The sequence below is a fragment of the Schistocerca serialis genome, chromosome 11, assembly GCF_023864345.2.
Source record: "Schistocerca serialis cubense isolate TAMUIC-IGC-003099 chromosome 11, iqSchSeri2.2, whole genome shotgun sequence".
NCBI lineage: Eukaryota > Metazoa > Arthropoda > Insecta > Orthoptera > Acrididae > Schistocerca > Schistocerca serialis.
The window spans coordinates 111375962-111393389 of record NC_064648.1 but is presented as its reverse complement, the minus strand read 5'-3'; the positions used below and the strand labels follow the sequence as shown (position 1 = coordinate 111393389).

General features: G+C 43.7%; 1 protein-coding gene across 1 annotated transcript in view; it reads right to left on the bottom strand.

Annotated features, from left to right (window-relative positions):
- LOC126426813 (phosphatidylinositol phosphatase PTPRQ-like) overlaps window positions 1–17428 on the bottom strand; it is a 267688-nt gene that overhangs the window by 34531 nt on the left and 215729 nt on the right. Inside the window, exon 13 of the mRNA XM_050088816.1 lies at window positions 1510–1724. Within this exon, the coding sequence (XP_049944773.1) occupies window positions 1510–1724 (215 nt within the window). The remainder of the gene's footprint in view (window positions 1–1509; window positions 1725–17428) is intronic.

Here is a 17428-nt window from a genome sequence, read left to right as displayed (position 1 = left end):
ATCATGAGGCACTACCAATGTATGTGTTCTAAGTAACTTTCAAGTTAATCTCCTAGGTTATTAGGATGTTCACTTATTGAAATCATCCTAACCAAATGTTGGATAACAAAAGAGTCCTTCAGTGATGAGAGTATGAAAGGGGAACATACATTCTAGTGACGTGGGTTTTTCATTAAACGTTTTGGTTACATGTGAGGATACATTCCTAGAACTTTTCAAACGATCCTCCTCCATTTTCATCATGAGGCGCTAACAAAGTATGTGTTCTAAATAACTTTGAAATTAATCACCTAGGTTATTAGGATGTCCACTTATTGAAATCATCCTAACCAAATGTTGGATAACAAAAGAGTCCTTCAGTGATGAGAGTATGACTGGGGAACATACATTCTAGTGACATGGGTTTTTCATTCAACATTTTGGCTACGTATGAGGATATATTCCCAGAACTTTTCAAACGATCCTCTTCCATTTCCATTATGAAGTGCTATCAAAGCATGTGTTCTAAGTAACTTTCAAATTAATCACCTAGGTATATTAGGATTGCTACTTATGGAAATCATCCTAATCAAATGTTGGATGACATAAGAGTCCTTCAGTGATGAGAATATGACTGGGGAACATGCATTCCTGTGACATGGATTTTTCATTAAACGTTTTGGCTCCACATGATGATATATTCCGAGAACTTTTCAAACGACCCTCATACATTTCCATCATGAAGCGCTACCAAAGTATGTGTTCTAAGTAACTTTCAAATTAATCACCTAGGTTTATTAGGATGTCCACTTATTGAAATCATCGTCATCAAATGTTGGATGACAAAATAGTCCATCAGTGATGAGAAAGTGACTGGGGAACATGCATTCTTGTGTCGTGGGTTTTTCATTTAACGTTTTGGCTTCACATGAGGATGTCTAGTTGTCTGTAGAAGGATCCATCTGTCCGCCTGCGCCGACTGATCGTACTGTGTTTTGCACAAACAGTCTCAAATGCAGCTTCAATGTCTGTCTCAAAGGACAAGCATTTTTTATCTACTGTGATGGATGCATTATATCCATTTTCTATTAGATGATCTTTTGGATATACGATTAGATTTACTCTACAAATAGCATTGCTGTAAAGTTGAGAAAGCTTTCTATACCTAGCGTTACGTGAGTTCCACTGCTCTTTAGGAGCGCTTGAAACTTTGTGGCTTTGTTTGGGATGTAACCGATAGACAAATAAATAACAAAAGTCGTCCAGTACTGAGAACTAGCTCACGTGATGTTGTTTTCACCTAACGGTTTGAGGGACTCTACCCTCTCTACACTGTCATTTCCTATTGACCAAGAGATCTGAGATTGCGTCTTTTGTATCCTGAAATTTTATTTTCTTACTTGAGTATGTTAGTAGCTAGTTAGTAGTTAGTAAGAGGCAATTCCCTATTCCTAAAGTATTCGTCAATTATTTTAGTTAGCATTCCTTTAAGAGACCATATGAAATAGGTTGTAACATTCGTCCATATACCTCATATTGGTAAGAAGGTTCCTCTGAAGATACACGATAATCTTGCAATGGGATATCATCACAACATTCATTAGAATTAACTTGTGTGTCAATCTGTTCAACAATTATGATAAAAGACCTCAGCTGTCCATTGATGTTATCAGGCATGCCCCACTCCACCAACATGCTGTTCTCTGTTGCGTTGATTATTCTCAGATTTACTGGTGGGGTGGAAGCTGAAAAATAGAAAGAATTACAATGAAAAAAGTATTTAATTTTTTTCACTGACGTTAAATCTGCTAACAAAAATTAGGAACTGAATACATCTAGTCCAACGAATCTGGTTAAAGTAAAGGCGGGCTATTACAAAAATTAGGTGGTCCATTTTTTAAATGGGAAATTTTATTGAAGATTAACGACTCCAGGAAGCATAATGCAAATCTAATATAGTTACCCGAGATGAAGGAGCAACACAGCATGTAAAATTCAGTTTAAAAAGTAAATGCAAAGCTCATGAAGACTGGTATCTCAGTGCAATGTCGCAGACTCTTGAGAAGTTGAATTCTATTGTCATGCCAAAGTATTTAATGAGAATCGTATAATTCAGGTAAAAGTGACTCATTCAGACGGTTAAGCACACGTCCAGACAGCAGAACTTAGTACACTGTTTCCAGGATTCGCAGAGGCACGCTGGTTCCATACCGAATTCGCCCAGCAGATAAACGGCGAGGGCTAGTGTGCTAGCCTATCTGGATGTGGTGGCTTTTAGGCGGTTTCCGACGTCCGATTACGTGAACACTGGGTTGGCAGGCACGTCCCGAACATATGATTCGCAAACATTTCAAAACCTGTTCTTACACTTTCACATGGGATAACGCTAGAAGTAGATGGGAGGGTTACAGAACCCACCGTTATAGGGGAGGGGGGAGGGACCCATCCAAGGGACACCAGATAAGGCCAGGTAAAAGAAGAAAAAGAAGAGAAGGAATTTAAGAAGGTTGAGTGGCCCAATGAAACATGCTTCTCTCCAGAAACCGCATGTATCGAATTTTAAGAAAACATTTAAGAATAATTACTAGTTATACAGAGACCTGAAAGTCTAGGATCTGATTCACGCCATCAGTGTAAAATACAAACTATATTCAGAATATCAAATGTATTCCGAACAAATTATGGGTAAGTCCTACTATTTATACATGAGTTACATGCCCAATAAGCGCTGGAGAGAGCAAAGGAAACAGACCTGTAGAGGAGCATTTCTCAACTTTTCAGTGATCCTGAACCAATTTTCGGTGGCAACTTTCATCCACCTCCCCCACCCTTCTTCCTCAGAAGATAACGATACACAATGTATTTTGAGTATTTTACACGGAAGTCACAAAGGCACGAACCCTACATATTAGCAAGGATATGTAAATTCATTGCTATTTAGCAGCGCTGATCCACTACGTTAACAAACCCAGAATCGATGGACCTCCGTTCCTCCTTGCCTTACAAGCAGTGCATGGAAAGTGGCTGGATTACGTCAGGGCAGTGCGTAGTGCAGAGGCTAAGTATCACGGCTGCTGCCTTCGAAAGACTCTGCTGCGCAAGCCAGGCCTGTTGTTGTTGTTGTGGTCTTCAGTCCTGAGACTGGTTTGATGCAGCTCTCCATGCTACTCTATCCTGTGCAAGCTTCTTCATCTCCCAGTACCTACTGCAACCTACATCCTTCTGAATCTGCTTAGTGTATTGATCTCTTGGTCTCCCTCTACGATTTTTACCCTCCACGCTGACCTCCAATGCTAAATTTGTGATCCCTTGATGCCTCAAAACATGTCCTACCAACCGATCCCTTCTTCTAGTCAAGTTGTGCCACAAACTTCTCTTCTTCCCAATCCTATTCAATACCTCCTCATTAGTTACGTGATCTACCCACCTTATCTTCAGCATTCTTCTGTAGCACCACATTTCGAAAGCTTCTATTCTCTTCTTGTCCAAACTGGTTATCGTCCATGTTTCACTTCCATACATGGCTACACTCCGTACAAATACTTTCAGAAACGACTTCCTGACACTTAAATCTATACTCGATGTTAACAAATTTCTCTTCTTCAGAAACGATTTCCTTGCCATTGCCAGTCTACATTTTATATCCTCTCTACTTCGGCCATCATCAGTTATTTTACTCCCTAAATAGCAAAACTCCTTTACTACTTGAAGTGTCTCATTTCCTAATCTAATCCCCTCAGCATCACCCGATTTAATTTGACTACATTCCATTATCCTCGTTTTGCTTTTGTTGATGTTCATCTTATATCCTCCTCTCAAGACACTGTCCATTCCGTTCCACTGCTTTCCAAGTCCTTTGCTGTCTCTGACAGAACCAGGCCTATGCGAGTCATTAGTAACTACTAAACGTATTTTGAATGTGGTGCTTAGAAGTTAATTCTTTAATGCACTGTGTAAAACTGACACAAAACCATTTATAAGTGCATTATACACTATGTGATGAAAGGTATCCGGAAATCCCCCAAAACATATTTTTTTTCAAATTAGGTGCATTGTGATGCCACCTACTGCCAGGTACTACATATTAACGACCTCAGTAGCATTAGATATCGTGAGAGTACAGAATGGGGCGCCCCACGGAACTCACGGACTTTGACGTGATAGTGAAGTGGAAACGTGAAGGGACACGTACAGCAGAAAAGCGCACAGGCCGACCTCGTCTGTTGACTGACAGAGGCTGTCATCTATCCAGACCATCACACAGGAATTCCAGACTACATCAGGATCCACTGCAAGTACTATGACAGTTAGGCGGGAGGTGAGAAAACTTGGATTCCATGGTCGAACGGCTGCTCATGAGCCACACATCACGCTGGTAAATGCCGAACGACGTCTCGCTTGGTGTAACGAGCGTAAACATTGGACTGCTGAACAATGGAAAGCACTGCGTGGAGTGACGAATCACGGTGCACAATGTGGCGATCCGATGGCAGGGTGTGGGTATGGCGAATGCCCGGTGAACGTCACCTGCCAGCGTGTGTAGTGTCAACAGTAATATTCCGAGGCGGTGGTGTTATGGTGTGGTCGAGTTTTTCATGGAGGGGGCTTGCACCCCTTGTTGTTTTCGCGTGGCACGATCACAGAACCTGTCTACATTGATGTTTTAAGCAACTTCTTGCTTCCCAATGTTGAAGAGTAATTCGGGGATGGCGACTGCATGTTTCAACACAATGAGGCATCTGTTCATAATGCACGGCCTTTGGCGGAGCGGTTACACGACAATAACATCCCTGTAATGGACTGGCCTGCACAGAGTCCTGATCTGAATCCTATAGAACACCTCTGGGACGTTTTGGAACGCCAACTTCGTGCCAGCCCTCACCGACCGATATCGATACCTCTCCTCAGTGCAGCACTCCTTGAAGAATGAGCTGCCATTCTCCAAGAAACCTTCCAGCATCTGATTGATCGTATGCCTGCGAGAGTGGAAGCTGTCATAGAGGCTAAGGGTGGGCCAACACCATACTGAATTACAGCATTACCGATGGAGGCGCCATGAACTTGTCCGCCGTTTTCTCCAAGGTGTGTATTAATGTGATGTGCATTTCTGTTTTTATTATGTCAGAACATATTTTGCTTCCACCCCTTATAATAAGTTAATAAATTTTTGAGTTGATATTTTTGTTGTCAATAAGCTCGCACTGCCCATCTAGAGTTACGACAGCCCCCTAGAGGAAGGGACTGACCGCTTGTGAATCGCTGCTGTAGAGTATGGGTGCCCTGGTAGAGTTGTCATGTTTGTGGATTTACAGCAAAAGCAAATTGTCTTGTCTGTTCTGCACACACCACTGCTAATGGACGAGATGGCAGTTGGAATCCGCCCAAGGAGACGCAGGGAATCTTGGCAGTCCTCCTCATCAAAGATACTGAGTGACTAACTCACGCAACGACCTATGATGGATTGTCTTACACCGAGGTAGACGAACTCCACTGGCCTGCATTGGACGAGTCTGAGCAACACAACCTCCTAAACCTCCTATGAAACTTCTTGTCAGATTTAAACTGTGTGCCGGACCGAGACGCGAACTCGTTTTCTTTGTCTTTCGTGGGCAAGTATTCTACCAAGTGAGTTACCCAAGCAGGAGTCAGCTTCAATTCTGCCAGTACCTCAGGGTCTTACCTTCCAAACTTCACAGCAGCTGTCCTGCGAACCTCGCAGAACTCACATTCCTGGAAGAAAGGAGTGTGACAGTGCTGAATGTCGATTATCAAGACAGCAGGTTCATGGAAACAGAAAGTCATAAAAACAGCAATTACACAAGTTTGTTTAACTCTTGGCGGAAGTACAGTGTACCGCAAGTCACAGGCTGGTCCCAGTAAGAGACGTGTGCTGATCTCAGCACGCAGCCTCGTGGAACTGACACTATTTAGCATGTCCACATCGAGCTGAGGCGGCAGCTGAGGCTAAGTTATATTGCCGGCACTCCAGATAGGTAATCGGGACGTCGCTATGGCAGGGTCTGCAGATGTGAGTCACATTGGGAAGTAGTTGAACATGCAGAGTTGAACCAAGGACCCCTGAGGAGGGTGCAGTGGAAGTGGTTTGCAGGGGTGAGCCTACAATATCAGGATGTACTCACACAACTCAGGTGGTGACTTAGCCCAGGTGACAAACATGAGCCACCCAGTAGACACACTGAAGTCAGTTGAAGCCGACTGAAAGGAAATCCCCTGGCTAGAAGGTAGCAGTTGGCCACCGAGCGGCATCAGGCCCAAGTCCTGCATATAGTTCCACAGGTAGCAAAGGTGGTGTCTAATAGCAGCAACAGCTGGAGTACCTCTCGTAACTACCTGCAGGTGGTGACAGTCGCTGTATAGCTGAAAGTGGTGCAACGTGCGTTGGTTCACACCCACCACTGTTTTGCCAAACCATCACTTAGGCCACAGAAGTGACCCACTGTCCCAATCAATGTCAGCACTGTCACCGTCTGCTCCTGTGCTTTTGCTGCGTCAGTGGGCTTCAGCACCTGCTGTGGACTTTATGGTCAGATATGTAATACCTTGCCCCAGTGTGAGGGCCAGGCAGCACCTCTTGATATATCAGTATAGGCTACTGTTGGCTTCTTGTGTAAGTATGCCTCGCTGGGTCGCATCTAAATCACTTGTCTACGGCTTCTTACGTCAGCCCTTGGTGACATTTTCTGCTAACCTGGTCAAGTTTTCAAAACCAAGTAAAAGGGGCTGTGGTGCGACGATGTTATGATGCTTACGATTTACAGTGATAATTTGTTAAAGTTATCACTTTATTTTTCTGTCTATGTTTCTTCTGCAATGAGGTGATACAACTGACGCTAAGGATAAGAAACCATTCTAAACCTAAATCTCTGCCGAAAACCTCTTTTAATGCTAGTATCCATATCTGTGTACTCATATGTCTACATCAACAGCGATGTAGAGGACCCAGGTTTGATCCCAGTACTGTAAGAGATTTTTCATTGCTGGGAGGACAGGAATGGGGTGCACACCAAGTGAGGGGCTACTGGAAACCAGGTCACAAGAACTGACAACAGCCGGTAGAACAGTCGGTCAGGATGTCACAAAGCACATACGTGCATGTAGCCACTTTGTCGTTCATCATGATATGTTTCAGCCTCAGACTGTGTCATTGATGTTACAGTTTTGAGACTTTCATGTCTAAAGTGTGGGTCCCCACGCCTTGTTGAAGTAAAATCAATTATCCTTGAGAACCATGTTCCAGCTGAGTTGAACACAGAGTTTTCTATACAAGCCTTGGAAGGTCGAACGGCACCAACCGACTGTTACACTATGCTCCACCGAAAGGTGTCACTGGATGTTGATGAGGAAGAGCACACTGTTCTCCCGGCTGTTGTCAGCTTTAGTGTCTTTGTGTATGACGCTTTTGTTCACAATATATCTCCTCAGGTTGAGATCTTGAAAGACGGACAGAAAAAACTTATTATATTCTTCTGACTGACCTCCTTTGGTGTGTTACCAGTGTATGGAATGTATACTGTTGTTATGGGGCCCAAGTGCTTGTGTTGTTTCATTAAGAAACCAAGTTTTGACAAAGAGTGCTATCTTTCTACTTTCTATATTTGTAACTTTATTCCTATAGAATCAAAGAGCGCTCGCTGTACGATATAGTTTACCAAAGAGAAAAATATGCAGTAATTTTAGAAGCATTTAATGAATTTGAAATCAAGGTGCTGTGCCCCATATTATCAAAATACCTAAATAGTTTTGAGCACTAAACGAATGAATATCTATTGATATGCCTACTGATCGAGGTGTCACCAAAATAAAATAGAAAAAATTGTCATTTAAATACGAACTTACGTCTTTCAAAGCTGTCATACTGAAGAATGTCACATGACCAGCACATGAATATAGAAATGAAGTGGCTTTGAAAAGTTACTGAAAACATTTGATTGAGGAAATACAGACGCATGTCACATGGACCTATTTTACTCTATACTGACAATACGGAGAAACTTAGCTGTCCTCTATCAATAACCTAGTGTAAGGCACTACGGCTACAGACAATCTCGTGTGACCCCAGAAAAAAATGCCCCTCATTGCTGCCTTCTCTCACTGCTGTCAAACTGTGACACAGGGTATTTTGTATCTATGAGTAATGACATTTTTTAAGAGCAGCAAACTCTTGTGCTAAAATTTGGGACTGTTATTAACCGAAGCATAGTCAATAAAAAGTACACTGATAGAATACTGGAAGAACTGTGCCACTGGCTTTCTACTGAACAGAATATAGTAGGCTATACGCAGTCTTTAATGGAGAAATAACGTGAGAAGCAGAAGTAACATTCTGTATGCCCTGAAGAAGTGTGATAGATCCGTTACCGATTGTGTTAGCGATATAGGCGTCCATCTTAGTGCTAGCAGGAACACTTAACTCTCTGAGAATACTCAAGGAATATGCTGTTGTAAGCGAGGAAATCACATCATTAGAAAAATCTCATGAAATGCAGCGAGATTTGAAGGTGATCAGCGCTCTGTTTGGAAGCCGCCAGCTGACATTCAACACAGAAACACACAATACTATGTACTTAAATAGATGAAAAGACACGATAACTTCTGGGGTCGCAGTATATGACCCACGTGTCAGAAACATCAAGTATCTATGAATATAAGCCCAGAGCAATGTAATATAGCGCTGGCATAATAATCTAGATGTGGATAACGTAGATGCTAGTCAGATACTTATCAGCACAAGCTACGGAAGCGTAATGCATCGACGAATGAGGCTGCCTTCAGAACCTGGATTCACCAGTTTTTAAGAATTTTTATCTGTTTGGAAACCTGAGCCGGCTGGGGTGGCCGAGCGGTTCTAGCGCTACAGTCTGGAACCGCTCGACCGCTACGGTCGTAGATTCGAATCCTGCCTCGGGCATGGACGTGTGTGATGTCCTTAGGTTACTTAGGTTTAAGTAGTTCTAAGTTCTAGGGGACTGACGACCTTAGAAGTTAAGTCCCATAGTGTTCAGAGCCATTTGAACCATTTGGAAACCTCACCTGTTGGATTATGCGAAGACGAACAGAAGATTCAAATAAGAGCACAGTATTGTTTGGTGAGCGCTTGCATCGTAGGAACCCTGAACTGATTCTATTGAGAGATGTATTAGTTCCTCTTGCTTACACTTCCGATGCTGAGCCGTTTAGTCTAAGTGGAGAATGTACTCAGATTTTCTGACAGTATTTCTTCCCAGACATCTGTGAATGGACAAAGAAATGGAACGTGGTTCTGGTGCACTGTGCACCCTCTGAAACACATGGTACATTGGCTTGCAGTATACAGGCGTACATCTAGAGCATAGCAGCTGCCAGCGTCCACACGACAAAGGACCGAGCAAGACAACTGAACCAGCCCCTTACACTGGCAATGAGTTCAATAAGATCATTAAGGTACCGGGAGGGCCTATAGTTTTCCCACCCAGCTCCCACGACTACGTTGACGTAAAATACAGTGGAGTACTGTCATCTTCACATGTGAAGCACTGTTTTACTTGCAGTATAACTAACGCTAGAACGGCGGAAGGGGCCAAAATGATCCCTGTCATACGGTTTTGTTGATGGTAATATTCCAATTTGTTTACTTCGTTAATGAAATTATATGACTTCCTCTAATTTTTTTCTCCTCTCTCTGAAGATGTTTTAGTATTTACAAAATATTTTAATTTTTATCTTCATTTCATTCAGTATACCTAGAACGGTGGAAGGGGTCAATTTGAATGCACTGTAATTTATCCTGTATATAAGTAAATTATCCAACAATAGAGTGGAAACAGTGAGCTGTAAGTCAGAGAAGTTGCCCCTCATTGTTGCAACTTGGCACGTGTACATTCCAGTCGGCCACAGCTTATGTTGTGTCACTCAGGCAGTCTTTGCCCGTGAAACACGTTTTCGAACATGTATCGTCAGCGTGGACTTTCTGATGGAGAAGTGTTACATCTCTTAGAGAATTCCAAAGTTGAATCGGAAATTGGCTTCACTGATGAAGATGATGATATTGTACACAAATGAAGAGGAAGACATCGTGAAGTAGGGGCGATAAGTGGAAGAGGATTCAGATGCTGATATACGTCAATCATCACCTCCTTTCACCACATAAGGTACAGTTAGAAGCGTCTCCAAAGATGATTGCAAGGAATGGAACTGTGTGGGAGATTGGAAATTATTCGTCTACTGGAAGGCGGTCAACTGTGAACGTTCTGAATGAGAGAGGAGGTCCCCTGGTTATGCTTGCCAATGAGTAGACAGCTCTGTCATCAGTGCCTTCCGTCTGATTTTTGATGAAGCTATGCTACATCTCATGAAGAACTACACACAATCAAATGCTCGAAAAGTACTAAAAAAATGTCTTGACTGTATCCTTGAGGAATTGGAGAAACAGATAGCTATCATGTATATCCGGGGTGTATTGTGCACAAAAGGTATATCTGTGGATGACCTCTGGTCACAATCTTGGGGGCCTGTTTTTATCAAGGACATTATGCCACGGACCGATTTCAGGAGCTTCTCAGAATTCTCCGTTTTCATGAAAATTCAACCTGGACTGAAAGCCTTGCACCCAACAAATTCGCTCTTGTATCTGAAATTTGGGGGAAGTTAATTGAAAACAGTATTAACGCTTACCACCCATTGACCAAGCAAAGCAAGATGCAGGTTTACTCAACTCATGTCCAACAAGCCAGACAAATATGGCCTCATATTATGGTTGGCTGTTGATATAACGACAAAGTATATATTTAAAGCTTCCCCATACCTCGGCAAAGAGGACACGCATAGAGACAACCAACCATTTTGAGAGTATGTCCTTCTGCATCTCATGGAGTCATTTGTAAATCAAGGAAGAATTGTGACCAGAGACAACTTCCTTACGTCTCTTCAACTTGCTGAAGAACTCAAAGAAAAGAAAACTTCTGTAGTTGGTACAATGAACAAGATCTGCCATGAAATACCCGATGAAGTAAGGAAATCGAATGCTGAAATACACTCCATCACAATACTGCCAATACTGGCAACACAGACCATACCTTGACTGTATACCAAGGGAAGACGAATAAAAATGTCATTCTCTTCAGTACGCTGCTTGCTGAAGTAGCAATAAGCAAGGAGGGAAAGAAAAAAATTGAAACCGCGAAGTTCTACAATGCAACAAAGTACAGGATGGACGTGGTTGATCAAATGACTCATAAATATACCACAAAGGTTGCATGTAGAAGATGGACAATGCATGTCTTCTACAACATACAGGACATGGGGGCAATAAATGCATGTGTTATCTATAACGTAATAACGAACAAGGAAATGAAAAGAAAGACGTTCATACTTGTCCTGGCAAGTGAACTCAAGGGAACGAAAGAGCAAGAACATTAGGCAAAGGAAGAGTATACGGAACTGAAATCACCTAGAAAGTGGAGGAAGTGGCAAACCAGCCTCTGCAAAGGCAACAGGACCAGCAAAAACTGTGTAAAGTGCCACAAAGTCGTGTGCGGAAAATGTGCACGTAAAACCTGTGCTAAGTGCTTCTAGTAGCTTAAAAACGACTTAAGTGAAAAGTAAAACAGAGGAGTTTGTGAAACGTATGTGAGAGTAAAATGGACCAAATATACTAAACGTGTCTAGAAGGTTCTACGAATAGTTAATAAATCAAAATCTGTAGTTAAGAAACTTGTTAGCAATAGGAACAATAAATTTGTATGCTACATTGTTGTTCAAATGAATTAGTAATTATTATTTATAATTGTAAATAATTTTTGTAATTACTAGAAATAAAGTATGGATTAACAAACACTAAGAAAAGTACTTGTTTAAGCCAAATATGAAAATATTTCATGTGGGGTCAAAATGACCCCTTTCCGCCGTTTTAGGAATGTCAGAAACCCCGCCGTTCTAGTGTTGATCTGGAGAGAAGCCAGGAGTCTTGCTCAGCCCGTGCAGCCACTGTATAGAACACGTTGAGGTGGCAATACACTAAAATCGGTGATTGTTGTCATTAGCACGAATGCTTCACAGTGTTCTAATTCGGAACCAAATGAAACATCTTGGAACACAGTTTAACAACTGCCTTTTCTCTACGTTATAAAATAATGATGTTATCTCTTGTCCTTCAGCTGTTGATTACTTCGAGGAGCGCTATAAATCTGTATACAGGGTAACAGATGTTGTCATTTCACTAACGCACTGGATCCTACACTGGTCATACAGAGTGTGGTATGTTTGTCACTTACTCAGCGAGGATCCAGTTTCTTCCATGGTAGCTTCTACATAAAGGCAAGAGTACCAGTAAGGTAATCATACACTGTGTAATCAAAAGTATCCGGACACCTAGCTGAAAATGACTTACAAGTTCGCGGCGCCCTCCATCGATAGTGCTGGAATTCAATGTGGTGTTGGCCCACCCTTAGCCTTGATGACAGCTTCCACTCTCACACGATCAGTCAGGTGTTGGAAGGTTTCTTGGGGAATGGCAGTCCATTCTTCACGGGCTGCTGCACTCTGGAGAGGTATCGATGATGGTCGGTGAGGCCTGGCACGAAGTCGGCGTTCCAAAACGTCCCAGAGGTATTCTACAGGATTCAGGTCAGGACTCTACGCAGGCCAGTCCCTTACAGGGATGTTATTGTCGTATGAACACCACAGGCCGTGCATTATGAACAGGTGCCTGATCGTGTCGAAAGATGCAATAAAAATGGTTCAAATGGCTCTGAGCACTATGGGACTTAACTTCTGAGGTCATCAGTCCCCTAGGACATAGAACTACTTAAACCTAACTAACCAAAGGACATCACACATATGCATGCCAGAGGCAGGATTCGAACCTGCGACCGAGGCAGGCTGCGTAGTTCCAGACTGTAGCGCCCAGAACCGCTCGGCCACTACGGCCGGCGAAAGATGCAATAACCGTAACCGAATTTGCTCTTCAACATCGGGAAGCAAGAAGGTGCTTAAGACGTTAATGTCGGCCTGTGCTGTGATAGTGGCACACAAAATAACAAGGGGTGCAAGCCCCATCAATGAAAAACACGACCACACCACAACACCGCCGCCTCCCAATTTTACTGTTAGCATTATACACGCTGGCAGATGACGCTGACCGAGCATTCGCCATACCCACACCCTGCCATTGGATCGCCACGTTGGGTGCCGTGATTCGTCACTCTACACAACATTTTTCGACTGTTCAATCGTCCTATGTTTACTATCCTAGCACCGAGTGAGGCGTCGTTTGGCATTTACCGGCGTCATGTGTGGCTTATAAGCAGCTGCTGGACCGTGAAATCCAAGTTTTCTCACCTCCCGCCTAACTGTCAAAGCACTATCAGTCGATCTTGATGCAGTTTGGATTCCTGTGTGATGGTCTGGATAGATGTCTCCCTATAACACATTACGACCCTCTTCAGCTGTTGGCGCCCTCTGTCTGTCAGCCGACGAGGTCGGCCTGTACGCTTTTGTACTGTACGTGTCCCTTCACGTTTCCACTTCACTATTACATCGGAAACGGTGGACCTAGGGATGTTTAGGAGCGTGGAAATCTCGCATACTGACGTATGACATAGGTTACATCCAATTACCTAACCACGTTCGAAGTCTGTGACTTCTGCAGAGCGCCCCATTCTGCTCTGTGACGATGTGTAATGACTACTGACGTCGCTAATATGGAGTAGGTGGTACCGCAATGCACGTAATATGAAAAACGTCTGTTTTTGGGGGTGTCCAGATACTTTTAATTACATAGTGTATAAAGGTGTCATGAGTCCTTAAAGCACTCCATCTTGAGACCACAAATCCGACCGCCATGTCATCCTCAAATGAGGATGCGGATAGGAAGGGCGTTTGGTCAGCACACCACTCTCCCAGTCGTTATGATGGTGTTCTGTGACCAGAGCCGCTACATTTCGCTCGAGTAGCTCCTCAATTGGCATCACGAGGCTGAGTGTACCTCGAAAAATGGCAACAGCGCAAGGCAACCCGAATGGTCACCCATCAAAGTGCCGGCCACGCCCAACAGCGCTTAGCTTCGGAAATCTGACGGGAACCGGTGTATCCATTGCAGCAAGGCCGTTGCCTTTCATGTCTCACTGCTATAGTGTAAACGTTCACAGGACCAAGGCGACAAGTTCTGGTGATGAACTGTAACCTTCATTAGAATTGCCGCACGGGATTAGCGGAGCGATCTAAGGCGCTGCAGTCATGGACTGTGCGGCTGGTCCCGGCGGAGATTCGAGTCCTCCCTTGGGCATGGGTGTGAGTGTTTATCCTTAGGATAATATAGGTTCAGTAGTGTGTAAGCTTAGGGACTGATGAACTTAGCAGTTAAGTCCCATAACATTTCACACGCATCTGAACTCAGCACATTTCTTCATTAGAATTTTACAGCTAGCTTACTAATCTAAGTCATATAGTTTTAGAACACGGTGTTCGCACATTGGTAAACACATATGGGAACTATGCATTAAGCACAGTGAATTAGAATTTCCGCTGTGCAGAACAATATAATATAAGAATTTATTCTTTTCTAAATGGTGGGAAAAGTTATACAGTGTGCTATAGACTGCCTCGAATAGTAGCCAATACAGGTATATCAATGGTTTTATCACACCTCAATGCACTCATACGTCCAAAAATATTACTTAAAACAGAGCAAAGTTAACCTGTAACATTCCTAACACATTGTTAACAGAAATACTGTACTGAAGGTATACAGCTGCTAACACATAACATACTAGTTGTGTGAATCACAAATCCTAATGCCATTCTGTCTCTTGTTCTCTGTCTCTCAATTGACATTCACGAATTTTGCACACAGATTGTGCACTCACAACAATTATCGTTTCGAAAACGGAATTATCTAAGCTGCATTATGTGGCTTGCAAACTACAGTTCTATATTCTGTAAAAAAAAATTCGTTCAGACGCATCATCGATCTTGAATCGCACTGTCTTCAGTGATGAGTTCCCCTTCTAACTGAGCCCTGGTGACCTGTGAAGACGTGCAGTGGGAAACCAACCTGACTCGCCCTCTGTAGTGCCCAACAGGCAGGGCTGATGGTCTGGGGTGCCGTTTCACTCCGTAGCAGGAGCCCTTTGGCGGTCATCCGCGGCGCCCTTACAGTACAGCGGTAAGTAGGCGATAATGATGCGCCCCGTTCCGTTGCCCTTCATGGTAACACATCCTGGGCTACACTTCAGCAAGATAATGCCAGTCCACATACGGCGAGTGTTTCTACGGCTTTTTTCCATGCTCGGCAAACCATACGTTAGCTAAAACGGCCGCCAGTTCACTTCACAATTATGAAGTTTTTGGAGATTTTCGGGCAGGGCCCTTTAACCAGGTCAGGATGCTGACGCTCCAGCCCGCCAGTTGGGCAAAATTTGGCACTGCATCCCTCAAGAGGACACCCGAAAATTCTATCAGTCAACGCCAAGCTGAATAACAGTTTCCATAAGGATCTGAGATGGGCCAAGGCGTTTGCCTTGCTCCGTTTGTAAAGCTCTTTCCCTTGAATAAATAATCTAGTTTTCCTGAAATTGTAATCAATTGCCTGTCTGTACATGTACACTACCGGCCATTAAAATTGCTGCACCAAGAAGAAATTCAGATGATAAACGGCTATTCATTGGACAAATATATTATACTAGAACTGACATGCGATTATATTTTCACGCAATTTGGGTGCATAGATCCGGAGAAATCAGTACTCAGAACAACCACCTCTGGCCTTGATACGCCTGGGCATTGGGTTTGGATGGCGTCTACAGGTACAGTTGCCCATGCACCTTCAACACGATATCACAGTTCATCAAGAATAGTGACTGGAGTATTGTCGCGAGACAGTTGCTCGGCCACCATTGACCAGACGTTTTCAATTGGTGAGAGATCTGGAGAATGTGCGTCCAGGGCAGCATTCCAAAATTTTCTGTATCCAGAAAGACCAGTAAAGAACCTGCAATATGCGGCCATGCACTATCCTGCTGAAATGCAGGGTTTCGCAGCGATCGAATGGAGGGTAGAGCCACGGGTCGTAACACATATGAAATGTAACGTCCACTGTTCAAAGTGCCGTCAATGGGAACAAGAGGTGACCGAGACGTGTAAGCAATGGCACCCCATACCATCACGTCACGCCGGGTGATACACCAGTATGGCGATGACGAATACACGCTTCCAATGTGCGTTCCAAGTCGCCAAACACGTATGCGACCATCATGATGCTGTGAACACAACCTGGATTCATCCGATAAAATGACGTTTTGCCAATCGTGCACCCAGGTTCGTCATTGAGTACACCATCGCAGGCGCTCCTGTCTGTGATGCAGCGTCAAAGGTACGTGCAACCATGGTCTCCGAACTGATAGTCCATGCTGCTGCAAATGTAGTCGAACTGTTCGTGTAGTTGGTTGTTGTCTTGCAAACGTCCCCATCTGTTAACTCAGGGATCGAGACGTGGCTGCGCAATCAGTTACAGCCATGCGGATAAGATGCCTGTCATCTCGACTGCTTGTGGCCGTCGGGATCCAGCACGGCCTTCTGTATTACCTTCCTGAACCCATATTCTGCTAACAGTCATTGGATCTCGACCAACGCGAGCAGCAATGTCGCGATTCGATAAACCGCAATCGCGATAGGCTTCAATCCGACGTTTATCAAAATAGGAAACGTGATGGTACGCACCACAACAACATTTCACCAGGCAACGCCGGTCAACTGCTGTTTGTGTGTGAGAAAATGGTTGAAATGGCTCTGAGCACTATGGGACTTAACATCTGAGGTCATCAGTCCCCTAGAACTTAGAACTACTTAAACCTAAGTAACCTAAAAACATCCACACAACCATGTCCGAGGCAGGATTCGAACCTGCAACCGTGGCAGTCACGCGGTTCCGGACTGAAGCGCCTAGAACGGCTCGGCCACCACGGCCGGCTGTGTATGAGAAATCCGTTGGAAACTTCCCTCATGTCAGCACGCTGTAGGTGTCGCTACCGGCTCCAATCTTGTGTGAATGCTCTGAAAAGCTAATCATTTGCATATCACAGCATCTTCTTCCTGTCGGTAAAATTTCGCGTCTGTAGCACGTCACCATTGTGGTGTAGCAATTTTAATGGCCAGTTGTTTACATCACATGTAGCGATTTCCATCACATTCGGACAATTTCTTCGTGGTGTGTCTTTCTTTTAGTCTTAGTGTCTAGATCTTACTATGTGAACGTCCACATTTGTATATTAGCACGAATTAAATGTATAGTTTCACAGCGCTTCAGGGAGCAGGTCAGGCGACGCCAGGAGAATGATAAAGGAGCGACGAGGAAGATTAATCCCTCTTAAACGTAAGCCGCACCATGAGACATAGCGACGACGCACCACGGGAGAATTTTCCGAATGGGATGGGAATCGTTAGAACTAAAGTACGT